The sequence below is a fragment of the Sparus aurata genome, chromosome 1, assembly GCF_900880675.1.
Source record: "Sparus aurata chromosome 1, fSpaAur1.1, whole genome shotgun sequence".
Lineage (NCBI taxonomy): Eukaryota > Metazoa > Chordata > Actinopteri > Spariformes > Sparidae > Sparus > Sparus aurata.
The window spans coordinates 29,861,385-29,889,236 of NC_044187.1; the positions used below are offsets into that span (position 1 = coordinate 29,861,385).

A 27,852-nucleotide genomic window follows, 5' to 3' on the forward strand; every position below is an offset into this window, starting at 1 on the left:
ATCTTTATTGACTGATTTTTTTCTGTGCCTTAACAAACTAAATACACCAACTCTCTTTGTTTTCATGACTGAATAAACTGAAAAAACAAACTGAACTTAAAAGACGACACAACTTCCTACTGTTTTACTTTGTTTATATTTGGCGGACCCTGCCAACAGTGTTCTGGGAACCTTATTCTCCCCTGAGAACTGCTTGTTTATTCATTTATGTGGAAAATGCATACCTCTTGTGTTATTGGTTATATTAATACCTCATTAATATTAACATTAAAATTCTGAGTTGGGAGTTTTTTCTCCAAAACTGCATAGTGCCCCTTTAAAATGAATATTTATATACATATATATCTAATATGACAAAATGAAAAAGGTACAAAATGTTTATATATATGAATCGACATTTTAATAAATAAGTTAAATGTCCATTCTGTGTGAGTGAAACAGGAAACGCTCCAGTGACAGAGGTATGATACAGTGAGGTGCTGCAGGTCGGAACTGCTCTCCTGGACCTGCTTGATCCTCATACAGGAAGTCGGCTCTGGGAATAGCTGAGTTTTCTCCCTGGCCGCGGACTTCGTCAACTCCCTGTTGACGAAGTTCATTTTTAGCTTTTAGTCACTTTATCCAACACATAGTGTTTGTCAACTGTCAGAAGAGGGAACGATGGAGGTCGACTCAGGTAAACTATCCTCACTAACTTCGTCAAGTTCGTCTAAAGTTACTTCGGCATTAGCTAACCAGCTAGTAATGCTAAGCTCAAAATACTATCAAGCAGTCGCTAACAACAAGCTAACAGCTGAAACCCGCTGGTTAGCTGTTTGATGAGAAAGGGTTAGTGGAAGAGCTCAAGTTACAGAGTTTACAGAGTTTACAGAGTTGTTTGTCCAGTGTTTTTTAACTATCGAAACTCAGCTGTTGGCACTTTTTCATGCTGAGTCTGCTTCTTGTTAGCTATTATGATGGTGCTGCGCAAATACAACAAGAGTCACAGAGACAGTCTGTCAGTGTTGCTGCTGTGTTAGAAACTCTCTTGTCTTACTGCTTGAGCATTTTAACAGATGGTAGCTTCACTGGACTGTAGGTGAGCTATACTGTGCTGCTATACTGCAGGATGGATGTGATGCTGGCAGCCAGACTAGTTATTAATCAATAACATCTCTTTCCCTAGAGTTTCTGAAGATATTACACCGTGTGGAAACTAATTAGGCTACATCTTAAAAAGTTTATTTTTCCGAGCATTAATTACACCAACTCACACATTTGTATTTAGTCCCACAAGATATTAAAAAGGGGGCAAATTCTCAATCTGATATCAAACCCCCCTTTTAACAACTTGTCTTTATGCAAACCTAATTCGAATAAAAGGTGGGATACTAAAATGTAATGAACAGAATGCAATGATCTGTAAAAATGGTTTTAAGCTAAAATCAAATGAATACAGTTCAAAGACAAAATAATAAATGATCTGACTTACAAAGTTTAATTAGGCTATTCAGAGTTTGATGCCTGCAACACATCCATCACATGTTTACTGCTGTGTTTCATCGCCTTACCTTTAACAGCACTCACACAGTAAGTGTTTGGAAACAGTGGACAATCATTTTTAATAGTTTTTGAAAATGATGCATCCCAATGTTTTTTGGGATTACATATGTTTGTATTCTTCACATACTTTACAATTTTATGACAGTCAAAGATGAAATAAAATGTCCTTTTAAGGAATTGAGTATTGATAATCGCAAAAGGTGGGGAATCATTTGTAGCATGGATTAGAATTATTACAGACATATCTTTTGAATAAAATACGTTTTATCCTGTTCAGCTTTCTATCACAAACCAATAATCTGTTACTAGCCTACATTTATAATCTTAAATCTAGCAGTGAGACATTTTAATGGTTTACTGTCTGTCAGTTTTAAACATTTACTAACTGTTGGAATGAAAAGTTGCAAAGCCTCAGTCCAACATCATCAAACACTTCATCTATTACTTCTCCAGCCAACTATTGTTTTCATTGTCGATTACATTCTCTCTCAATCAGTAAGATGTCCGAAAAAAGGATGAAAATGTAAACCTGTGTTTCCAAAAGCACGACATGACGTCCCCAAATGTCTGGTTTGGCCCACAACTCTCATACGTATTTCGTAGGGACTGACTGATTCCATTTTTTGGAGGCAGATACCAGTTGTTAGTTATTAAGGGGACAGATGACAGATATGTGGAACCAATAAAACTTTACAGTAATATTGAAATCTTTGAGAGAATAACCAGCGATGGAATGTAATTAAGTGCATCATATTCTTGTACTGAAGTACAACTTTGAGGTACTGTACTTACTAAAGTGTACAGTTTACTAAGATAGTATTTCTGTTGCTGCTATTTTATACTTAATATCCTCTACATTTATTTGATAACTTAAGTAACTGGTTTTAATTGGCCAGGCCGATAATCGGTCTCTCCTTAATATTCAGTTTACTGTCATAGAGGAGGAAGGAACCAGAAAATACTCACATTTATGAAGCTGGAATCAGAGCATTTGACATTTTAATTAATTTTTTTTTTTAAATGACCCAGACCAATTAATCCATTATCAAAATTGTTGGGGATTAATTTGATACTTCACAACTAATCGATTTGTCATCGCAGCTTTAAATCGTGTACGATCTAATCTAATTAATTTATCCCTCTTGAAGTCTTCTTCACTGATCGGAGTGGAAGAGTCGCCAGTAACCCCCTGCTGGACCAGCTCCCCAGCTACCAGTCCCTGTTGTACCGCAGGAAGTCGTCGACCGCTGGCACCAAGCGGAGAAACAGCTCTAGATCACGACTCGGCAGTGGGAAAGGGGCCGTGAGCACGGTCAGCAGGCAGGACGAGAAACAGAAGACTCAGGCGGAGCAGAGACCCATCCGGGAACTAGCCAGGCCCATGGCTGAGAAACGCAGATACAAGTAGGAAACACATCATCAAAGCTTTCTGACCAGCTACTTTTAAAAGAGAAGTTTAAACATCTGTTCCAATATGTTGATTAATGAATTGATTGTTCAAAAGGTGTCCTATGATTCTCAACAATGTGTCTGACTTGTTAGCACGCAGCGCTTGGCGGAGGCGCGAGGGCTCAGCAGCTGGAGCCAGATGAGGCAAAGCACCCGGAGGCTTCTGAGGAGGCTGAGAGAGGACGGCCAAGAGTGGCTGAGCTCCCTGAAGCTGTGGAGGGGAGACATCCATCTGATAGAGGGTGAGGGATGAAAACTCAGAGACATTTATTGATTTCTCTTCAGGATATGCACAACATGAGCAAATAGATGGAAAGTTTACAGATCGCTGTTCCTCTCGTCTCCTTCACATTCCCCAGGGATGTTCGGCACTGGGATCCTGTCCTACTTCTCCTTCCTGCGCTTCCTGGTCATGCTCAACTTTATCATCTTCCTGCTCATGTTCAGCTTCGTCATGTTACCCATCATCATTGCTCACCACACTTCAGGGAACATCACCTACAACCCGCATGATGGTGAGAGGACACTTGTTTGGTTCCACCCAGTGAGCATAAAACGTTCCGGAAGTTAAACTTTTCCCGTGTTTCACTACAGGAAGTGTGTGCAGTGTGTATCCAAGCAGTGCCCGTCGAGGTCTGGTCATCTTTCATGAGCACATTACAGATCTGCTGTCTGGTGGAGTAAGTCGTTGCACGTTAAATGATCTCTGGAAGAAAAAAAGAAAGAATTTACATGTGGTTTCCTAACTCTTTTTGTTCTGCTAATTTTTTTTAGGGCTTTCTGGAACAGACCTACCTCTTCTACGGCTACTACAAGGTGGACAAAATACACTTTCCAAAGATGACCTACAATTTGCCGCTGGCCTACCTGCTGGCCACTGTAGCCTACCTGTTCCTCAGTCTCATCTGGATTGTAAAAAGGTACAGAAAGGGCTAAAAGGAAAAAAAAGTTAATTAAATTAATTGACGGTTCGGTTTCTCATCAACTTTTCTTTAAGGTCTGCCACAGGGTTCAAACGAAACCTGGTCCAGGATGAGGATCGCTTTCAGAGCTTTTGCAACAAGATTTTTGCCGGCTGGGACTTCTGCATCACCAACGAGAATGCTGCAAAGCTGAAGAGAAGCAGTTTGCTCTACGAGCTCAGGGTGAGTCGATTGTTTTAACCCAACACAACGTTTTGAAGCAGGAGCAGTAAAATGAGATAAGGACATCAGTGGCTGTATTTGTAGATCCCAAGACAAACTTGTAACTTGTAATTGTAAAGTGGTCTTTGGAGGCTATACTGAAAGGGAATTTTTGTTTGTTTTTTTAAACCTGGGCCCAAATTTTAATATATTTTGATGTGTAATTCACTAATAGTTCTGGAATTGGTCCAGTAGGTTTCATCGGCCTGCAGACACCAACTTTATGACATGCTTGTTTTTGCTACTGATAGACTGTTTTTGTGTCTGACAACATTTTGGAAAGGATCCCTACAGATATATACCTTTTTGTTAAAAAGTAAAAGCCTTTTAGTTTTTTATTTCACTCTTGCTATCACCAAATCCTCCTGAGTGCATTTACAGAAACAGTAAAAATTACTGTAAAACAAGACAAAACTCACCAAAACCATCTTGGCTTGTGATTTCACTGTTCCAACAATCATCAACTCTGGTTTGATATGAAAGGATTGTTAGTAAAAGTCTTCAAGTGTCTGATATTAAATGTACGTAACTTTCAAAAGTACCAAAAGTCAAAGTAATTGATACATGTGTTTACATTTGAAAATGTGCTACTTTGGCTCTGCTGTAGAATGCAGTCAACTAAATGTATTAAATGTAATGTAGTAAATAGCACAATATTTGCCAACATTGCAGCTGTTTCTGTTTTTTTTATATAAATATAGAATATATGGCCCAGAATTCCTCCTCAACCTGTGTGTGACAATGATGTCTACCTCTCACTGTCTCCAGGATGTTTTTTATTTTTAGGAGCCTTTCAAAAAAATCTCTTCTCAGCCTCAACTCTGTACGTAGGCTGATGTCAAATGTGTCATTAATAAATCATTTGGTTGTTGCAAATGCTTGATCTCCGTATCCATCAAATGTTTGCCTGCCTCGTTCTAAAATGACATGTCGTTACATCCCCAGACGGATTTGGAGGAGGAAAGGATCAAACAGAAAATAGCAGATCGCACCCGCAAAGAGAAGTGTCGGATTTACGTCATCCGTCTCATCCTTAACCTGTTTGTTATTGGCGTTCTGGCTAGTTGCTTCTACAGCATTTATATCGCCACCATCTTCTCTCAGAAAGCCCAGATGAACAATATAAAGGTAATGCCATTATTCAGATCTGGTGTTTTATTTGCATCCATCTGTCTAAGAATCTGCTTGTCATGACTGGAAGCTCCATTCAGAGTAAAAACTGTCCACATTATCAAATTTTCAGTATTTTTTTGTTTGGTTGCAGGTGAATTTTATCGTGGATCTCATCTACGAGTATCTACCCTCAATTGTTATTACCATGGCCAACTTCATCACCCCGCTCCTCTTCTCCGTCATCATCAATTATGAGGACTACTCGCCCGCCTTTGAGATCCGCTTCACTCTCATGAGGTACAGCGAACTTCCACTCACTCACCATGGTAACTTGAAAAGTTATTGCATTAGGAGACGACTACTATCGGGTATAATGACATGTTTGCCAATACAAGAGGATGTATGACATAAAATGATTTCAATGAAAAAATGTACAAAGCGACAGGGAAGAAAAAAAAATGCTGTGGTTAGTAAGACTAAATGGCTGAATTTCTGTCTTTGAAAACATGTTATGATATTCTCTTTATTTTTTCTTCCTCCTTTTCCTTCCTCCTCCATTTCTTCACAGGTGTGTCTTCATGCGGTTGACCAGTATCGGGGTTTTGCTCTTCTCTCTCTGGTCTCAGATCACTAAATGTAAAGAGGAGACCTGCATCTGTGGCTATAACCATTTGCTTTACTCTGTAAGTCATTTTTCTTGTAATCCAGAATTATACACGATTTATTTCTTATGATGACGCACAGGTGCCAACATCAACCCTACTTTTAGCTGCATGTCAATATGCGTACCTGTAGCTCAGTCTTGATCCCGGGAGGAGTCTCAGAAATACTTCCCTCCAGTTTTATGGTGATATATTGCACGTGTATTTTAATTTGTGTCTCCATCTGCCTTTTTTGTTGTTGTCCACAGTGCTGGGAGACCCGTGTGGGCCAGGAGATGTACAAACTCACCATCTTTGACTTCATCATCATTGTCGCAGTCACCATCTTTGTGGAGTTTCCCAGAAAGTAAGTCCTGGAAAGAAATAAAATGCTTAATCTCAAACCAGCCTTTAAATCTTCTCCTTGTTTAGTGTTGTCATCTTAGTGCATATCAGGATGCATTAATGATGGGATAAAATACAGATACAGCAATGTATCATATCCCTTCCTCTCGTGACTTCATTATTGATACACTGACGCCAAATATTGATATTTTGATTAAAACATACAGGTGCTCTAAACACTTCATGTGGTGTTAACATCTGTAAACTCTACTTACACGGATTGAAAAAAATCAAAGAGTCATAGTTGTATCCTTCCTTTAAAAAAATGTTAACTCCATAACTGTCCCACTTCCTGGCAGATCAGCCTTTTGCCTGTTAATGGCTGTTTTACGTTGAAATAATTGGACACACGAACATGGAAAAGTGGCAGTTAGTATGTTTGTCTAAGAGACACTAACCTGAGGCTTCATGCACTTTTCTTTTTATACACATTGCTTCCTCTCAGTTCATGTCAAATTCTATGAAACTGACACCTCAATGCAGTGAAAAGATGCATAATTCCTGCACTTTGCTTGTTTAGGGGTATTTTGGATTCTATCGATTATCGCATGACCAGTGAATTATTTACAGTGCTTTCTTAAAGCCTTGTTCAAGTTTAATATGTGTTTTAAATCTCGCATCCTGATCAGCGTTCTTGCCTTTACCTCTACTAGTTGTAAATCCTAATTTGTGTACATATGTCTCATCCTTTGTTTTGAGTCATTTCTAACAGTGTCTTTGTTGCCTCGCTCTCCTCAGGCTGATAGTGATGCACTGTGACTGTGGCCTGGCTAAGTGGTGGGGCCAGCAGGAGTTTGCTATTCCTCAGAACGTGCTGGAGATCGTCTACGGTCAGACCATCTGCTGGATCGGCACGTTCTACAGCCCGTTGCTGCCCGCCATCTGCACCATTAAATACTTCTTTATCTTCTATATCAAAAAGGTGATTGTTTTGTTCTGACGTGTTTTTCTAACATGGGTCAAAGTCAGAGAAGGTTTCTGAAGTTCTGTTCCTTTCCGATTTTTGTTTGTAGGTCTCACTGGTAAACAACTGCCGTCCCGCCACGCGTCCGTTCCGCGCCTCCAGCTCCAACTTCTTCTTCCTGGGAGTGCTGCTGATAGGCCTGGCCCTGGCCTGTCTGCCAGTCACTGTTAGCGTAGCTCAGTGAGTGACGCACTGTTGATTCGGTCTATTAGCTAATATCGCATGCTTCGGTGCTTTGGTAGAACCATGCGCGTTGTACTGATATCAGAGTTCAGTTTTTGTCTTCAACTTTATTGTTTAATATAAATGAAGACAGGATATTTTTTTCCTCTGCACTGACTGCTCATTGCCACTGCCCACATGTTTCTCTTCGCATATATACTCATTCACGCATCCCTTGTCTCACAGAATAAACTGCTCCCATGCCTGTGGACCATTTGTTAATTACAACACCTCCTGGGAGGTGGTGCCAGCTTCTGTATCCCAGCTACCAAGCGGAGTCCAAACACTGCTGTATGGCCTCTCATCGGAGGCCTTCGCTGTCTCCTTCTTTGTTGTCACATGGTACGTGTTTCTGTCTGCTGGTCCAGCATTGATGATCAGTACAAAACTGATGTTTTAACTCTTGTTAACAAGTAGTCTTTTCTCTCTCTTCTGCAGTTTGGCCATGTTTTATGTGATCGCACTAGCTGGAGCTCACAAAAGAGTTATTAACCAACTAAGGGAGCAGCTGGTCATGGTAGGTTGACTTAAATCTGTGTTGCATACTATTAAATCTCTTTTCTTGATCATATATTGACCATGCTTGATCATTGTTTGCGTTATTACCAAAATGGGGATCTACTATCCATTCCCAGGAGGGCCGTGACAAGCGTTTTCTGATCCAAAAGCTGTGCCAGGCCCAGAAGTACTCAGCGATCAAATCCCCAGGGGCCAGATCGCAGCCCCGCAGAAGCAGCAGAAGCAGCCCCAGCTACCACACCAGCTTTGCCAACAACTTCACCGACAGCGTGTTCCTGGCACACCCGACTCCTGACTCCTCCACACATGTGTGAGGCGATGGACTGAAATCATAGAGGCAAGGCTGGAATAGAAAAGTGTAGCTTCTTAGTTCATATCTGAAATGTTCTTTTTTATTGTGCAAACACTACAACTTGGGAGTTTCTGTGGGCCTGCTTTTATTAATGTGTGTTGTCTTCTCAGTGTTCCTGTGTGTTGACAATCTGGTTGTTATAAAATTATTAAGACGCCACAATGCTCAAGTATTCTTAAACCAAAACAGTCGTTGCTGGCCTGATGTTTTTGTGTGTTTCTTTACTGTCATTTTTTTTTCCTTCTGAGAAGGACTTGCATTGCTCTAACCACTGGAGTTTAAAAAAACCTTTCTGAATTGTATGCACTTTATACGTATTAACACTAGTGTTTTCTAACTTTTTTAGAACTTGTGTGTGAACAGAACAGTGTGTTCATTGTGCATCTTGTGTGTTTTTACATCTGCCATTTATCATTATTAAAACATTCCGATGATGTGTAATAATGCATAAAAACTAATACATGTCAAAATACTCTCTGTAACTGTGTTCTTGTCAACATTATTGTGACATTATTTGTTTTTTTAAAGATTTTATTTAGATGTTTTTCAGTATATACAGTCTACATCTTGTACACTTCTTGCACCAACAGTACAAAGAGCCACATTCTTAAAGACAAAGCAAAAAAGGAAAGCATTAAGTTTCTGATGAAAAAGAATAATCCAGCTTTGCTTATACCTCACTGTATCTTGTAATAAATCTTGAATTATTGATGGGTAAAAATCTGTCCAGTACTCTGTATCATCTAAGTGCCCCAGTCAGTAAAGTATTTACTTTAATCTTAGATGTAGAATATTTATATAATAACTATTATAATTTCTGTATGTTGGGAATTTTAGTACTTAAAATGTGTTTTCGCCAGATTTAGGAGGAAATGCTGTTTTACTTTGTTATGACACTTTTGTATGTGACTGCAGTGACTGCCTTAATGTTTAACTCTTGACATGGAAAATATAAATATTGAAATGTATCAAATAAACTTTGCTTTTTGGAATATTTTTCGCTCCCTTTCGCCAATTTTCTCTTCTGAACTCCCACAAACCTGTCTTGAGCGCAGGATCCTCCTTCCTCCGGCCCAGCAGAGGGCGCTGCTCCGGACTCTTCGCTCGCCCAGTGACAGCTGAGCCGCTACGGAACCGGAGGCAGCGTGCTGTTGCTCGGCTCAGCGACAGATCAGACAGTCAGTCAAAATGTTGAGAATAACGATCCGGGCAGACGTGGGAGCCCTTTGGGTTTTGTTCTGTATCACATATTCTCAGTTCTTGACCGTCTCCTCGGATGACATAGTGGTGGCATGCGGGGGATTCGTGAAATCCGACGTGGAGATCAACTACTCTCTGATCGAGGTGAGAGTGCAAACGTCCCGGCTAGCTAGCTAGAAGCTATCTAGCAGCTAGCTGGTTTGTCGTAGTAAGCTAGGTTAAAGGTTAGTTAGGTGGAGACTGGAGGTCTGCTTGAATGACAGTTTGAATGAAATAACCACAACAAAATAAAATTAAACTCAACATGCTCTCTATGTTGCTTCCAAACGTAAAGTAGAACAATAAATGCAGTTTTATGTTGCTTCAGCAGTCTGCTAAGGTGCTGTATCTTGTTATTATGCACGCAGTCATTGTTGGCCGAAAACCTATATGTTAAATGACATTAGCTTTAATATAACGTTGTTTTTGTTACACGTGGCAGTTATCTGTTAAACCTTAAACCTGTCTGTCAACGAGGAGGAAGATACCTGTGAGCCATCAGTCCTAATCCCTGCTCATTCACAGGCTCCATGGGATTAGCTATTTGGCTAATTGGCGAAATTAAGTAAATCCCAGATAGAGTGGTCTGTTAGTTGATGACAGGTGGTGGCCATTACTCAACCAATGTGTCTTCCATTTTACTATTTAAAACAACAAATGACTGCTCGCCTGTCCTAACAGTGCAGGTTTAATAATCAGACTGCATATTGATCAGTTTTTCCGTCTTCTGTCGCTCACAGATTAAACTGTACACCAAACAAGGATCCTTGAAATACCAAACGGATTGTGCTCCAATCAATGGCTACTTCATGATCCCTCTCTATGACAAGGTATGAGACTGTTTCTTTTAAGCACTTTTCATTCTTTTATTCACGGATGGTGATGTAATGAATTAACTTGTCTTTTTTTAATCATTTTTCTTTTACACAGGGAGACTTTGTTTTGAAGATTGAGCCTCCTCTCGGGTGGAGCTTTGGTAAGATATCATGACAGCTGGGCCAATGATCATCATTATTATTTACGTCAGCTTTTCACACATTCTTGCTTCTGTATCTACGATTTATACATTTTTTTTCTCCTAACTCTCAGAGCCGACCAGTGTCGACCTCCACGTGGATGGAGTGAGTGACATCTGTACGAAAGAAGAAGACATCAACTTTGTCTTCACAGGCTTTTCAGTCTCAGGAACGGTGAGAATTGTTCAAGATTTCCTGCCCCGTCATCTTGTCATGTCACTTCAGTTTAGAATTCCTATTCAGATTTAAACTTATTGCAGTTTTATGCGTGTTGGAAAAAAGTGCTAAGGTGTACAGCAGAGTGAGGTGCAGCTCTGCGCAATTATATTAGTGCTTCTGTGTGCGTGGAGGACTTTCCAGTTCATATCTGCGCAACAAAACCCCATTTGTAAGCTCAATCTTGGAAAGGTGTCGGTCTAGGGATGAACTCATGTCTCTGATTATGTAATGTACCCTGCATTGTTCAGGTTCTGAGTAAAGGCCATCTCCTGGGTCCAGCCGGAGTAGAAGTCAAACTCAGCCGAGTGGGAACAGAGGAGAAACTCCAGAGTGTCGCCACACAGCCTGGAGGAAAGTAAGTGGCTCACACAATGAGTTAGAGTTTTACGCAGGTGTTTCTGCAATAAACAACCCCTATTTCCTTTTCCTAAATGTGTCTTTTTAACACAGGTATACCTTTTTGAAAGTACTCCCTGGAAACTATGACATCACAGCTTCCCATCCGTCCTGGACTCTGGAGCAGGTTGGTACCTCGCTTCAGTTTTTCGTCAGGCTACGTCAGCAGAAGGTGTAGAAACATGAATATAGCGTATATGTAGAGTTTGAACAGTACAGAACCATCTCTGAAATTATCACATTGTTACTATTATCAGTTACATTCACCCTTAAAAGAATCTCAGTTCTTTTGTTTTTTTCAGGGATTTTTCAACATTTGTTATGACGTCACAAAACAAGATGTCCAGACAGACATGAAACATGATGTAAACTTGTAATATATTTATTTGTAACAACACTATTTTGATAGTGTTGTTAAATGTATAGCACTTTGAATAAACGTACATGGTTAACATACCGGTTATATATAATTCAATCTGTAATTAATAATTAAATATTATAGATGTACGCAGTATGTTAACCGTACATTTTCTTTCCACATTGAAACTGATATATATCACTGCACTGTAATGTGACTTTGCCCAGGCCTATTTTTCTTTTTTAACCAACATTTTGATTTAGGTGGGGTTTTATTATGCTGCTTTGTCATTTCCTAAAAATTGAAAGACCACATTTTATCTGCGGGATCGAGCTTTGTGTTGATGATCTAGCAAACTTTCCTCAAAGATGCACTATGTAAGAATTGTCCTGTCCAACACTAACACCAAACAAATAGGGGGCAGCATATCACTAGAGTTACTGTCTCTAGCTAGGTGGCTAGCTGAGTAACCCATGCAACTAGAGTTTCGGTGTGGAAACGCACAGCACCAGGGAAGTGTTGGTGTTTACACCGCAAGCACAGGAGCTTTGGACCAGGAACGGCCAGGGCTAGCAGGCTAGCATGCTAACTTTAGTGGATAGCTCAGCAACACAATCCTAACATCAAAGTTGTTATTTTTTTCAGATTCTGTTGATACATTTAGTAATATGTAAAAAAAAAAAATGTACAGTGTGTGCAGACTGATATATTTGCTGGCTGATAAAAATCAGCCGACCAATGCATTGGTCCATCTCTAATTGCAAGAGAGAGTTAAGATCATTAAGATTTGTTCCCATTCATTTCTTGGATTAATTATATGAGCTACATTATAAAACACTCCAGCAAGTGACTGGAGCAAATGACTTTGCTAGACATTATTATCACGGTCAAATCTTGATGTCTTAAATTCTCCAGCACACAGTTGAATTAGTGATGTATTGATAGAATGTCGTTTAGATTATAATTTCACATGCAAGAGAGTACCGAGAACAAATTATATGTATACACTAAATCACACACAGAGTGATGAAATGAAAGCAGTGGCTCAGAATATGAATAGATGAACCTCCTAATGATGATTTAAAAAGATGGATAAAGGCACTTGAGGCAGAAGTGGGACAGATCAGCAGGTTTGTAACTAATGATTTCAAGCAGCAGTCGGGTTAGCCCTGTGTTAGACATCACTTTCTAACCCATACTCGGGCATTAACACATTGCTGGGCACCACAGAGTGGCTTTTTTCCATCTGAGCAGTGTCATTAATACAATGAGTGTAGGTTATTATTCATCCGCTTGCTCAGCTGATAAGGTTCCCTGTCAGGTTAGCAGGTTTCTTAACTAATGATCTCCAGCAGTAATCACCTTCGTCCTGACAGGGCCATTATTCCGACCCTCACTGTAACTTCCGTGGTGACCTTTGCCGTCTTCCTATAGAGCACCACCTCGGTGCACGTTTCCAATGCCAATGCACCGGCCGCCGACCATCTGGTCGTTGGAGGCTACGACGTCTCGGGGGAGGTCCGCAGTGATGGAGAGCCCATGAAAGAGGTCACCTTCCTGCTGTACTCGGCCACAGTCAAACGAGAGGTAAACCAACAGGGTTTTACATTTTTAGAATCGGCGAGGAGTGGAACGACATCATGATTTCACTGGGCTGCAGTGTTTGATAAAAGTCATTACATCATCCCTGCAGAATTTCTAGAATGCCATAGTGTTTCCTTCGGATAATAACCACAAAACTAAGTGACATTCTGCCGCATTTGTTGTTGTGTTCTCAGGACGTCGGTGGCTGTAACATGTCCCCAGTGGAGGGAGCAGATTCTGGAGACAGCTCCCTGATCTACATGTGCAGCGCTCTGTCCAGAGAGGACGGGACCTTCGTCTTCCCCTCACTGGCCAGCGGCGAGTACACTGTGGTAAGCTTTCTCTATATAAACCAGAAGAAGGCTGTCCTCATTTCTAATCGCGCATAACATTTTAGATTGTAGCCGTGGTCGATTTCAGGACACCTGCGGTTACCATGGTGACAGCAAGTGCAGTCTGACACTACAGCAGACAATCCTTGAGCAGCTGCCTTGTCTGAAATGCAGCAGAGGAGGATCTGGTGTGTCTGTCAGCAGTTCACTCTGATGAAAGAGGTGCTTTTTCCTGTGACATCCTCACAAAAGAAGCCACCCTGAGTGTCACCATGCTTTTATTTAACTTCTCTTATTCGGTGTAAAGACTGTGAGCAGTAAACATGGAGACTGGTATCAGTGCTGTAAAATTCCACTGGATTACATGCACACCTCAACTTTTTGTTCATTTGCAGCTATTCTTTGTTGAGTTTTCACAAGTGTACATCCTCGGATGGATCCGTAGCAGTTTAACACCCTATTTCTTTAATTGTTGATATACCAGGGATGGTCAACATTATAAACATAAACATTACTGTAAATCACCAGAGTTAGCCAAGAGACTATTTTTTTCCCCCATCTAGATTTCATTCCGTTGAACAAGGATTTTGAAGAAAAAAAACAAACGCCATGGCCAAACCTATGGCCATGAACTTTGGGTCATGACCGAAAGAATAAGATCCCGGATACAAGCGGCCGAAATGAGTTTCCTCCGCAGGGTGGCAGGGCGCTCCCTTAGAGATAGGGTGAAGAGCTCTGTCACCCGGGAGGAGCTCGGAGTAGAGCCGCTGCTCCTCCACATCGAGAGGAGCCAGCTGAGGTGGCTCGGGCATCTGTTTCGGATGCCCCCGGGACATGGCATGTCCCGCCGGGAGGAGACCCCGGGGAAGACCCAGGACACGCTGGTGTGACTATGTCACTCATCTGGCCTGAGAACACCTTGGGATCCTCCCGGAAGAGCTTGAGGCAGTATCCGGGGAGAGGGAAGTCTGGGTGTCCCTGCTCAGGCAGCTGCCCCCGCGACCCGGCCCCGGATAAGCGGACGATAATCGATGGATGGATGGAAAACAAACGCACATAGCGCTGGTGAACAAACACCCCACCCGCCCGTCCTCAAAACAAGCTCGGAAAGCCGAACCAGTCAAATAGAAACCAACAGAGAGGAAAAAAATAAAAATGACTAAACATGCATGATGTGTGTGGCAGCATGGAGAATAGTAAAACAACAGATTCTTCTCCAATCTTAAATAATGCACAGCTTCCCTAAGCCACTTTATATACATTGGAGGTGACAAATCTTTCCATTTACTTAAGAAATATCTTGATTTCTGCTTGCACTTCATCCTTTGTGAAATCCGTCCCTCCAGGTTCCTTTCTACAGAGGAGAAAGGATCACATTTGACGTCGCTCCCTCTAGGATGAATTTCAAGGTGGAACACAACAGTCTGAAACTAGAGGTAAAGAGTCAAATGATGTCAGTTTCTCTTTACTATGATGTCTTTATTTTGCAGATATGAATTACATTTGTTCATGGTACCACAATTTGACATGTAACGCTGTTTCAATTGCTTTGCATGTAGCCCATCTTCCGTGTCATGGGCTTCTCTGTGACGGGTAGAGTTCTCAACAGTCTCGGTGGGGAGGGCGTCTCCGATGCCACAGTGTCCCTCAACAACCAGATCAAAGGTAACCAGAGTAGAAGAGATGTAGGGTTGTAAAAAAGCAACAGAATCCAAACATCGGTTGTTGTCGTCATTTACACATTTCCACACTGAGGCTCACCTTGACATTCTGTCTTCACAGTCCTCAGCAAGGAGGACGGTTCTTTCCGGTTGGAGAACATGACGGCCGGCACCTACACTATCCGCGTCAACAAGGAGCTCATGTTCTTCGAGCCAATCACAGTGAAGATCGCTCCCAACACACCCCAACTCCCTGACATCATCACAGCCGGGTTCGTCTGGCCTGTCCTGCTTTTTTGTGGACTCCGCTTCAGTGCACTTAGCTTGGCTTTTGATATTACCACATCTCTGACTAGCTTTATCTAACTTCTAATGTCGGCCGTTCACAGGTTCAGCGTGTGCGGCCAGATCTCCATCAGCCTCCTGCCAGAGGGCATGAAGCAGCAGGGCCGCTACAAAGTCACTCTGACACACCAGGACCAAGACAAGTCCTCCAGCAAGACCATCGACTCTGATCCTCAGGGGGCCTTCTGCTTTCAGGCCAAACCTGGTGACTACAGTGTTCAGGTGAGTCTCCACATTCAAACGCAACCATTTTAGTAATATATCTCAAAACCAAACCTTTTTGGCCCTTATATTCATTGAATAATTAAAAGAGCACTATGTAGTTTTGCGGAAGAAATTTTAATCAGAAGAGAAAGATCCTATTTTACTGTTTGGTTTTTTTTTTTGGTTTTTTTTGAATGCCTCAACAAACTTAATAAAAAGCTGACTTAAAGGACAACAGTTTCATACTGTTTTACTTTGTTTATATGTGGCGGACCCTGCCACCTTTCTAGCTTCAGTGTTCTGAGACCTTGTTTTCCTCTGAGAACAGCTTGTTTATTCAGTTATGGAAAAGATAAATATTTCCGAGTTTGTACTTTTACCTCGTTCATATTGTAAACATTAAAATTTGAGTTTAAATTTCCTCTCCAGAAAATACAAAGTGCCCCTTTTAAATGGTAAAGAAGCTTCCACTCAGCTCTATGAAATGTCAAAGAAATGTGAAAAATGCTCATCAAAAACGATTAAAGTGCTTATATAGTTGTGTGATTTAAAACTTTTGCTTTGTACAAGATGACTCTGGTTGTGTCTCCATGTGTCCAGGTGTCTCTCCCCGAGGCGGAGGTGAAAGCCGGCCTGGCTCTGCAGCCTCAGGCCCTGGAGGTCTCCCTTGTGGACCGGCCCCTCACAGACTTGCTCTTCACCCAATTCATGGCTTCTGTCTCCGGAAAAGTCTACTGCTTGGGTAACTTATACTTGATTTGTTTCCGCAACACTACATCCTTGTTCATATTTCAGCACAAACTGACCTTGTGTCCTCTGGTCGACTTCTAGCGTCCTGCGATGACCTGTCGGTAACCCTGCAGCCAGTGAGTCGTCAGGGAGAGAGGAGGGCGGTGGCTCTGTCTGGCAGCAGTGACATGCTCAGCTTCTCCTTTGAAAATGTTTTACCTGGAAAGTACAAAGGTCAGAAACACCTTCCATTTATAATTATAGTAATAACGAGTGTCATATGTATTCTTTTATTCCATGTAATTGTTATATTCATTGAGTGTTGAACAGAGCTGTCGCAAAATTAAAAATGTTCGCAGTTTGCAGCGTAAATGCAAAGTCAGCGTGCAAGTTTTGACTGGCCGGCAGCAAGCCAGCTGTCATATATAAACTGATTCCTCTGTCCCATTTATATATTTACAGAGAAACTGCACTAATTATTCTCTAACATTTGTGGGGAAATCAATTAGTAATTACCAGCTTTCGATCATAATTGGTATTTAGCAGCAGCTTTCAGGAAGCTCACATTATTCAGCCAGTGTTTCATCACCTTCTGGTGCTGCATCCATCTCACTCGCTGTTCAATACACACAATCTGTTTTGTGTGCCTGCGAGCTGTCTGCACACACAGCGTCTTTGAGGCGTGTTTACTCAGCTCGCAGTGTCGCCAGGCCCAAACAGTGTGAGAAGTTTACTTTCTAAAGCGTCTCTGTAAAGATAAGAGAATGATCAGATCTTGTTTGTGAAGGCTTCGACCTTGGCGGGTGTGATAGATTGAAGCCTTTCAGCAAACATTCTCATCTTTGTGTCTCTGTTAATTTTACTCCATTTGTTTATTATTTGCTCTCCTCTGTCTTTACACGTCTCAGTGAGCATTTCTCACGAGGAGTGGTGCTGGAAGCATAAATCCGTGGAAGTGGAGGTTCTGGACTCGGACGTCTTGGGGGTGGAGTTCAGACAGATTGGCTACATCCTCCGCTGCTCCCTCTCACACGCGATTACCTTGGTCAGTAATCAGTTACTCTACAGTAGCTTCGCCTGCTGCTTGTTGTAGCAGATGGTGGCACGTCGACAAATTATTTTTCTAATTCCTACTAAACACATTTTTCATCGCAGGAGTTCTTCCAAGACGGCAGCAAACCTGAGAACGTCGGCGTGTACAACCTCTCCAAGGGAGTGAACCGCTTCTGCCTCTCTAAGCCAGGTGAAGTTCATCCTCCTGACCTCTCATTAGCTAAACATAGCATGAATTAGCATATCTAGAAAAGAAAATCAGTGTACCAACTGTTCCCTTGTGCATAGTTAGAGTGCAGTGTTTTGAACCAAAGGGTCTCTGTCAGACTTACCTAAATAGAAAACTGGAACAGAATAATTAATCATGCCACAATGGTTTGTCCAGGTGTTTACAAAGTCACCCCTCGCTCCTGCCACCAGTTTGAGCAGGAGTTCTACACCTACGACACGTAAGTAATGAAAAGCTGTGTCCATTTTTGTGTTCTGCCTCTTATACAGTTCAGACGACTGACCGTTGTTAACTTATACCCATCAGCTCGGCCCCCAGCATCCTCACCCTCACTGCAGTGCGGCATCACATGACCGGGCTCATCACCACCGACAAGATCCTGGACGTCACCGTTACCATCAAGTAATGGAGACTCTGCGCCCTCTGTGCTCATACTTCAGACGCTCGGCGTGCTAATGTGAGCTTAAACGTATTTTTTGCGTTCCCCTCGGTCAGATCATCCATCGAGAGCGAGCCGGCTCTGGTGCTGGGCCCCCTGCGGAGCCTGGAGGAGCAGAGGCAGGAGCAGCAGCTGCAGGAGATTCTGCTGCGCCGTCAGGAACGAGAGCGCCGCGCCGCTGAAGAGGACGGAGGAGCCCGGGATGATAGCCCTCCCATCCAAGAGAGGGCTGATGAGCTGACAGGACCCTTCCACTATGAGTTCTCCTACTGGGCCAGGTCAGTGCCACTGACATTTCACTACATTTATCAAGAGCAATGAGCATGAAGGTAGTAAGAATTATATCAATTACATACTAGTGCTCAACAAATACTTTTTTTTTTTTGTTACATTTATGCTTTTTTAATTAAATGCACCTTGGTTAGTTGAAGAAATCAACAGGTTTTATCTCCACAGGCTCATACTTTTATTGAGTAACTATATATTCTCTAACTGATGTACTGATGGATCTCCAACATCTCTGGAATGAATTAACTGGAACCCCAAATAACTCCCATCACTTGGCAGCTTTATTTTGAGTGTTTGGTTGACATCCACTATTAAAAATCATCAGTCTTCTTTGGTCTTGAGCCCATGTGACGATGGTGACTCAGTGTACTCTGTGTGACTGTGCAGGGCCGGAGAGAAGATCACAGTGACACCCTCCTCTAAGGAACTGCTGTTCTACCCTCCTGAGGTAGAAGCCACGATCACTGGAGGTAAGTTTCTCTACACATGCACTGCAATCTAACAAATATACCTATTTTTTAAGTATTTCATTCTGTACAAAAGTGGCTGGCAGAGAGCTTATATTTGGACAATCGACAGCGAGCTCAAGTAATCGCACTGTTTCGACAGAGTCGTGTCCAGGTCGGCTGGTGGACATCGCAGGGCGTGCGGGTCTCTTCCTGGAGGGCAAGGTGTCACCAGAGCTACAGGGTGTTGAAATCTCCATCACGGAAAGAGGAGCTGCTGCACCGCTCATCAGTGTGGCCACTAACGAGATGGGAGCATACAGGTAGGAGAGCCCCGCACCTTACGTGAGAGATGAGAACAGTGTGCATCCAAACTAGATGCGACACAAAAAGCTGAAAACAAGTGCTACAACAAGGGACCAGTCCATTAACACATTTCAACCCAAATAGCAGTGTAGAAACAGCAGCTGTGTGTTGGTTCTAGTTAAATCTCTGGCAGTAATGCAATTTTCTCTTCAAGCCCAAAGAGTAGCGAGTGCTGGTCAGCCAAACAGACAATTAAATCACAATCTGTGTGCGAGAGACCAACCAGTTTGTGCGGTCTGTTTGAAAGGACTTCAGGGTAAACACTGTCAAAAGGGCTGACGACATTGAGCTCATGAAGTGCTGCATCTGTGCCGTCCGTGCCATGAAAACCATATTGAGATCTTTGACTGACGACTGGGGACGAACGATCGAGCCTTAACAAACCGGGCCAAACAGATGTTATTGTACATGCAGATAAGCAGCTTGGTGAGAGTAGCTTTTAGCCACACAGACATTGTGTACATTTTTAGATTCCGTGTGACTTCCACTAAGGACATCACTGTCTTTGATGTCCAAAACAATAAACATCAATAAATCCGCTTAGAAATCACAAGAAAGAAGAGGCTACTTCTGACTCCAGAACTTGCCAGAGGATCCTTATGTTTTTAATTTTTTATTTTTTTTTTTATGTTAAAATGGATCAAATCATTCATTTTCTGACCTCAGCAGTTTCCTTCACCAGCAGGGACATGCTAGTTTTTTCGATTAACTTTAATGCCAGTGTGTCAATTTTGCAACATTATCCACTTAATGTGTAACAATGCCCTGTTTTAATAGTATCTTCTCTTCTTTAAATATTAGGGTTTTAATAATTAAGCCTTATTTCTGATTGACGTTGGTTAGAATTCTGTCCTATTATCACTATCATCATTATCACGTGTGTCATTTTGTTTAGTATGCCGGTTGGTGTTATATGCATATGACACATAGTTTAAAATACGCACCTGCAGACTCCTAACCACCTTTTTGCCGCTCCCTTTCTGTCAGTGTGGGTCCGCTCCACAGCGACCGGCAGTATGACATCAGCGCCAGTAAAGAAGGTTTCGTCCTGAGTCCGGTGGAGGGAACCCAGGGAGACTTCAAAGCGTTCGCTCTGGCCGGTGTCACCTTCAAGGTACATGTGACCGGCCTAACTTGCACACATCCCAGTAATCACCAGCCACTGGTACATTTACTGTTATTATATGTTACTGTCTAGCTGACGCTCTGATCCGGAGTGTCTTCTCATCATCGCTCTTTGTTCAAATTTCCCTGATTATGCCTATTAAATGGAATATGAAATGACGTGAAGTGTTGTTAGTTCTGCTGTATGTTTTCACTAAGTATAATTAAAAGAAACGATCTTTGATGATAGTTGAATCAGTGTTCTGCTCGGCTGCATGTTTCGCCTTTGTACTGCCTTTGTTTAAAAAGGTCTGAAATTATCCACAGTGACAATGAGATCCCGACACAAATGATCAGTGTTAGTTTCCCGATCAGGCTGTGTAATAAATTGCTTTTAAAATCTTTTGTACAGCGTCGGAATACAGAGTTTTGTGTCCTCTTTTTTTTATCCTCCCTGAAACAGAACATTGGAGATGCTAAATTCGACTGTCAGCCTGATTATATCCACATTTTCACAATATGAGCCGTGACTTTTCAAGGTTTCTCTGTGCTGGTCTGGCATCTTGACAGCGAGCATTTAGTCTGCTTAGGCACAGCACATTTTGTTTATTGTTTTAGTCGTCTCAGCTTTTGCACAGTCCAATACCAATTTCTGAATAGTTTTAAGAATTGAAAGTGATTTTCTCTTTGAAGAAATTGCTGTGTTAAGTGGAATTTAATGTTTAAAGGACAAGAATATTGTTTACAGCAATTCTTTTCCGGTATAATATCATCCAACAAAAGTAGTTATTGTGGCAAACCTACATAAAGTCCTCACAGACACTTCATTTAGAAATAAATGAGTTATTGACATGATCTATAACCTGTACTCTCCCTCTCTCTCCTGCTGTGTTGTAGATCAAATCAGAGGATGGTCACCCCCTGTCAGGTGTGCTCCTGTCTCTTAGCGGAGGACAGTTTCGTTCCAACCTGCTGACCCAGGACACCGGCCTGCTCACCTTCAACAACCTGGTAGGGATCCAGATATACATCCATTTGCTTTTGCCGTCTTAATATCCCTCCTGTGATGTAAGACATCAAGTCGGCTGTGAATATGATTGTAGGGATGCTTTGACTGGCGTTGTGCTGGAGCTAATGTGTGTATTCTTCACACATAATCACTGTTTTTCTCTCCTCAGAGTCCCGGTCAGTACTACTTCAAGCCCATGATGAAGGAGTTCCGCTTCGAGCCAGCATCTCAGATGATCACAGTGGAGGAGGGTCAAAACCTCAGCATTGATATAACCGGCATCAAGACTGCTTACAGGTATTTAAAAAAACACGTGAGGTATGTTTTACAGTCGGGTTCCACTTGAGTCTTATCGGTAATCACTGTCTCGTTGCTGTCTTCCCCAGCTGCTACGGAGCAGTGCAGTCTCTGAGTGGGGACGCAGAGAGGGACGTGGCCGTGGAGGCGGTGGGACAGGGAGAGTGTAGCATCTACAGTGAGGACACCGTCACCGACGAGGAGGGTCGCTTCAGACTCAGGGGTCTGCTGGTGAGTACACTCGGAACAGACTGGAGGGTTTAAAAGTAAAATGATCACATGTTGTAGCTCACTGTCTTGTCGTAGATCACTGGGAAAAGTAGCGACTTCAACTTCTTTTTAAATTGCATTGTGTAAACAGCATTTGAGCAGTACTTGATTGTACACAGGAAGATTATCAAAACCCTCATGCTGTACTTCACTGTAGCTTCTAAGCTTTTCTACTGTTCACCTTATATGACATAATTGTTGTAATGTTTCTTTGCAGCCCGGTTGCAAATATCTCATTCAGCTGCGAGCTGAAGGCAACGACCACATAGAGAGGGCCTTACCACAACACAGAGCTGTAGAGGTAAGACGCAGCCTTTGTTTAAGGTCAACAAGGCTTCACACAGCTGAATGATGAGCTCAGTAAACAGTCATTCAACTCTTGTCAATGTGAGAAAGCTTGAAGAATTTTTAAAGAATTAAAATATTAAAGGAATCGTTTAATTTAACAAACTGTCAGATCAGTTTTCACTGTTCTAACTCAGAACTCATTGATGGCATGACAAAATGTCAAATATTGGATTTACTGCTGAGGAACAAATATTATTTATTTCAACCTGCTTGAGATCATTTGTTTTTGTCTTTTGAGTTCTTTTCTTTTTGTTTTTTTTATTTATTCCACACTTTCTTATTTCCTGTCAATATCTGATTCCTACATGATCCAAAATGCAACTGCAGGCAATATAGGGATAGCTGCGACCTTGTTATGCTAATAGCAGCTTATGTAGCCTCAAGTAGAGAAAAGGGGTGGGCTGTAGAGGTCTGGTGAGCTCACTTCTTTCTAAGTGGAGATTCAGATCCAGAACAGCTGGGTGTTGTTTAAGTTAACGGTAGGACATGAAACATGATCCAAGAAGTCCAGATGTGGAAACAGATGTGTATATTTTAAATCTCTACCAGGCACCAAGACACTGCAAAATAGATACGGACATACAGGATTTTTACAGTTCACGAAACAGCCGGGTGATGTTGCATTGTGTTGCGGCAAAAACTGAGCGTGGTTCAAACTTCTTAACGGGCGACCCAGAATTGTTTTGCTGCATTAGCACCCCAGCTGCATCACCAGACTGGACTCAGGGAAATGAATAAGAGAAAGCTACATTTAAAGGTGAAATCTGTAAGAGTGTAGAACGGAACGTAAAGACAGAACAGTTTTGACATCACATCCAAGGTGTCCATGTTTTGTGTTGCAGAGGTATCTGCTGAAATGACTTTACAAACTTGTATCTTCAGCCCACACCGATGCTGACTCAAGTGACATCACTTGAGGACATTTATCAGATGTCATACAGCTCCCTCTGCATCCACAAAACACCTAACAATACTTTGTCTTGCATACAGTTTGCAGTAGAACTCACCAGGAGCTGTAAACAGACCATGATGTGTTGAATTGGAGTTCCCCTCCAAGCAGAGCAAACTGCTGCATATGGTTATTTAGTCTTCCAGTTGTGCAGTTGTGTTAGATTTTGCCAAACAGTTGCACATTTTTTCAATGTCATAGTGTTCTAAAAGGTTCCTGTAAGCTGTGCAGTGAAAACTAGATAGGAGGGTATGGAAAACCTTTGTAATTGAATTGTTAAAATAACTGTGGGAACCCTGTGATTATGACTTATCAGCAGCCTTATCACATGGCTCCTTTCTGTACACAGAACAAAAGCAGCGATAATCCCATTGCAAGTTTAAACCTCTCTGTTCATAATTTTAGCTCGTCTGAAGAGTGCAGGCCCCCTAATCTCTCTGGCAGGGCAGGAAATGCCTTAATTCCACTTAATTCTCTGTTATTATCACACCGTGTGACTTGTAGAAAAGCTTTATACGCCCTTCACAATTTCTTCAAGAGTCCTTGGTTTGTATCTGTACATTAAGCCCCTGCGCTCCTTCTCAGGTGGGCAGCAATGATATCGACGGGGTCAACATCATCGCCTTCAGGCAAATTAATCAGTTTGACCTCAGTGGAAACGTCCACACGTCCCCTGAACATCTCCCCACACTATCGGTAGGACTGCTTGGCTTATTTTATCTCTGCACTTTGGTCCATTTTAGTAAACATGTCAGTAAAGTCCAGTTTTACTTCAACTTTTACAACTTTTTCTTTTGTCCAGGTGAAGCTTTACAAGAGTGACAATCTGGACAACCCAATCAACAGTGTCTCTCTGGGACAGTCGCTCTTCTTCCACTTCCCTCCTCTGGACAGAGATGGAGAGGTACCCACTTGTAATTCTGCTCTCAGAGGACACTATTGGGTCCATACTGTGGAATGAATAGCCCAAAAACCAGAAATCGTACATTATTCATTGGCTAAAAGTCTCCCTAATGTTGACCCACTTGTATATCTCACCGTCACCTTCCTCTGTCTGCTCCAGAGCTACGTGCTGATGCTGTACTCCACGTTGTCGCGCTCCCAGTATGACTTCACTCTGCCCCAGGTCACCTTCACCTCCAGTGGCTACCACAAGCACATCACACTCACCTTCAACCCCACGGTAAGAAACACAATAATTTTTCCTGACTTATGTGAGGTTTAATGTGACTGGTTTTGTATTGATCGGGCTTTGTCTTTTGGAGTTGCCTCATCTCAGGGTGTGTGTGTGTGTGTGTGTGTGTGTGTGTGTGTGTGTGTGTGTGTGTGTGTGTGTGTGTGTGTGTGTGTGTGTGTGTGTGTGTGTGTGTGTAAATGTTTGTGTATTTCCTACAGCGTAAAGTGCCTGACCAGGATGTTGCCCAGGGCTCCTACATAGCTCTGCCCCTCACTCTGCTGCTCCTGTTAGCTGCGTACAACCACGAGAAGGTACATAACCACATTTTTTAAAGAGCTTTCCTTGCTCGACTATTAAATTTGGAATCTTTTTAGTTGGAATAAACCTCACAGGAATTTGGCCTTATCACGCCTGAGCCTGAAATTTGGAATGACATCAAGAAGAACGTTCTACTTCCTGCAGTTTTCATGTTGTATAATCAGTACTTATCCGTGTATTAATTCCTGGTAATCACATTTTTTTTTCTTTCAGGGATTTTCTTAATATTTCGAGTTGGAAACTGTTAATCCAAACAAGCATTTGGTTAATGCCTTTTGTGGACCTGTTCTGCAGGTAATCCCCCTCCTGTTACAGCTGGTGAATCGTATCCAGGGAGTGAGGAGCATGGCCCAGGCCAGCGGGGACAGCGCCGCTCTTGATGAAGCCAAACGTCAGGCCAAGAGACAGAAGGCCAGGCGTACATGAGGACGCAACCACGGCTCACCTCAGACCACATCAGTGTACGACAAATACTACACCTGCACCCCTGGTTACAGCCTCAGAATAGAGTATCAGATAAACCTCCTAACATTTGGAGCGGCTCTTAATCGTGGGTACTTGTGAACTATTTAGCTCACTAAGATGTGATTTGGCCCAGAGTGAAGCCTGACACGAATCGCCCGGCGCCCATTACCACCACCACCACCACCTCATCATCAGCCATTCAGACTCACTGGACTGATAGCTGACATTTTACAGGTTGTTTTTCTTCTGTTTTTTTTTTTTGTCTTTTTTTCCAGAACACTCAATGTCTAAGAAAATTGTTAATATTTGTGATAGAATATGAGCCATTTTTATACCTTTGTAATTTATCTAGGTCAACTCAAATCTTTTGCGTGTGTTTTTGAAAGCACTTGAATGCGTTTGATCAGTCCGGACGTAGTATAGGACCGTCAGGCGCCACGGATTAATCATGTGTCGCACCTACTAGCATTGGAGTCAATTCAGATAATACACAAAGGGGATTTTTTTTTTAAAGATTGTCAAATAGACTGGAATTGGATAAGACCTAATCATAACTAACAATTTCAAATTAACGACTTGACTTCAGGATGTTAAAGATGTATACTTACTTAGGGATCCGACAAGAGTCACAAGGTTTTGAGCTTGTGCAATGATCATCAGAAATGTGTTTGAAAGCTTGTGGTTTTATATAAACCTTGTAAACCTGTCGGAAAAGACGTTTGTGAGTATGTAGAGGAGATCTGTGGTTGTAGAGAAATTTGAGAATGTCTAAATGATATTTGTTTTCACCATAGCATTCACACAGCGCCTCTACGAAAAACGATAGAGGCTTTGTGAAATTCAAATCTGTACACACTAAACTGTCTTCTGCTCTGAATCTGAACTGGAACGTTCACAATAGCTAACCTGGTTAGCTTATTCAGACTCCCTGAACTACAAATCTTTTCTTAACATCCACATAACAATTTAACAGGTTCTGAACTTCTGTAAAACTTCATTTCACAAGCTCCAAATCTTTTTGACCCTTACTTGACCCCGTAGGTTTGATATTAAAGCTGCACTATGTAGTTTAAGAATATAAATTCGGAAAATAAGACGATAATAAAGAAAGGTGGCAGGGTCCGCCATATGTAAACAAAGTAAAACGGGATGAAATTGTGTCGTCCTTTAAGGTCAGTTTGTTATTCCATCATGAAAACAAAGAAAGTGTATCTAGTTTGTATAAGCATGACAACCAATCAATGAAGATTTTTCTCTTCTGATGGAGACATCTTCCCAAAAACTACATAGTGCACCTTTAAACTGACTTGGGCCTCAAGCTGCATTGAGTCCCATAACGCCGTCACAAATGGGGGTTTAATGCTGTAACCGCTAGCTGTGATTGAGGGACAGCCAAAGACAAGCTCATAAAAGCTTTGTACCATTGTCAGCCATGTCACTTAAAATGCAGAACACCCACGCGTTACTGTAATGCACTCCACTTCTGATGGTATTTTATAAACTGTTAAGTGTGATGCTAGATTGACTGTGTGTCAGGTTCTCCATCAGCTCAGGAAAAGTGGTGGTTAATAGGATGCTGGAAATTTGGGTTTAAATGCTGTGTGAAGAGATTTGTTTTGTTTTTTGTGGGAGGCGGGCTGGGGGGAGCTATAGGGGGGATAACTGATAGTTGATTAATTTATTAACATATTGCTAATCAGATGCGAATGATAACCTTGTTTGTATTCTGGGAAACGTCGTTCAGAAGTGTGCTTGTTGTTTGGATGGTGTTCTGTCAGATGAAGCGGGCGACAAGCTTTTTTTTATTCTAAAAAAGACAACATCAAATTTAAGAAGACTCGCGTTCACAGACTTGCAAATCGAATATCTACAAAGGCTTAATCTCGACCTTGAGTCAGACTCCGAAAGATAAGGCAGAATTCTAATTTCAAAGCTCATTTTCTTACCACCAAGCTGTGTAATGCACTGAAAAAAACAACTATGGAGCCCAATTATTGCTCTGTATTTAATTCATCAGCTCTCAGTTGTGGCCGACTCTTTCTGAAAGATGTGAAGGCCACCGACTATTTACTGAGCTGAAAGATATTCCAATTAGTCTACATTTAGGGGGAGTTGATTAGTTTGGTTGGGGAGGGAGAGGGAGGATAAAGGGGTGGGGTGTAATTGTCATTTGGTAAGAATCTGTTCCTCTTTTTTTGTGTTGTTGAGATAATGAATAAAGTTTGACTGAAAGGAAATTAACTGGACTGTTTGTTATTTTGCCTCTAGGGGGCAGTGTAACTTTATCCATGATTGTTGTAGCTCTCATCCTGTGAGTGTTTAAAATCAGAACCCCTATATTATGTTGGTTCTTTGTTTTTTAAAAGAAAAAAAAAAAAAAAAAAAAGAAGAGGATTACCCAAATAAAATCAATACACACCAGACTGACTTATCTCATTATTCCTACTCCTCTTGTAAGCAGCTCGTGGCATAAGATGCTTCAGGGCACATTAGAGTGCAGCCAGAACAAGCTGATGTTTGACTAAGAGAGGTTAAAATGCTGTGATGGTGTAGTATAGAGCTGACTACAAAGGACCACTTTACTGAGTTCCAGCCTAAATGTTATATTGGAATGTGGAAG

At 41.8% G+C, this 27,852-nt stretch overlaps 2 protein-coding genes across 2 annotated transcripts; both read left to right on the forward strand.

The window, feature by feature from the left end:
- Positions 1 to 486: 486 nt before the first annotated feature.
- Positions 487 to 9,387, forward strand: tmc7 (transmembrane channel like 7). Its single transcript, XM_030417261.1, has 16 exons — positions 487 to 676; positions 2,691 to 2,946; positions 3,085 to 3,233; positions 3,351 to 3,506; positions 3,586 to 3,671; positions 3,766 to 3,911; positions 3,989 to 4,136; positions 5,121 to 5,303; positions 5,440 to 5,585; positions 5,857 to 5,971; positions 6,199 to 6,296; positions 7,073 to 7,256; positions 7,348 to 7,478; positions 7,707 to 7,862; positions 7,959 to 8,037; positions 8,156 to 9,387. Exons 1-16 carry the CDS (start codon positions 661 to 663, stop codon positions 8,351 to 8,353), a joined length of 2,247 nt encoding a protein of 748 aa, XP_030273121.1. The 5' UTR covers positions 487 to 660; the 3' UTR covers positions 8,354 to 9,387.
- A 102-nt stretch (positions 9,388 to 9,489) lies between these two features.
- nomo (nodal modulator) lies at positions 9,490 to 27,618 on the forward strand. Its single transcript, XM_030417247.1, has 31 exons — positions 9,490 to 9,735; positions 10,371 to 10,460; positions 10,561 to 10,606; positions 10,720 to 10,820; positions 11,114 to 11,220; positions 11,316 to 11,388; positions 13,054 to 13,206; positions 13,398 to 13,535; positions 14,882 to 14,971; positions 15,095 to 15,200; positions 15,318 to 15,468; positions 15,586 to 15,763; positions 16,346 to 16,487; positions 16,577 to 16,708; positions 17,383 to 17,519; positions 17,630 to 17,717; positions 17,913 to 17,976; positions 18,063 to 18,158; positions 18,252 to 18,473; positions 18,871 to 18,953; positions 19,093 to 19,252; positions 20,283 to 20,409; positions 21,297 to 21,410; positions 21,578 to 21,705; positions 21,795 to 21,936; positions 22,193 to 22,276; positions 23,858 to 23,968; positions 24,075 to 24,176; positions 24,336 to 24,455; positions 24,668 to 24,760; positions 25,062 to 27,618. Exons 1-31 carry the CDS (start codon positions 9,580 to 9,582, stop codon positions 25,191 to 25,193), a joined length of 3,666 nt encoding a protein of 1,221 aa, XP_030273107.1. The 5' UTR covers positions 9,490 to 9,579; the 3' UTR covers positions 25,194 to 27,618.
- Positions 27,619 to 27,852: the final 234 nt, after the last annotated feature.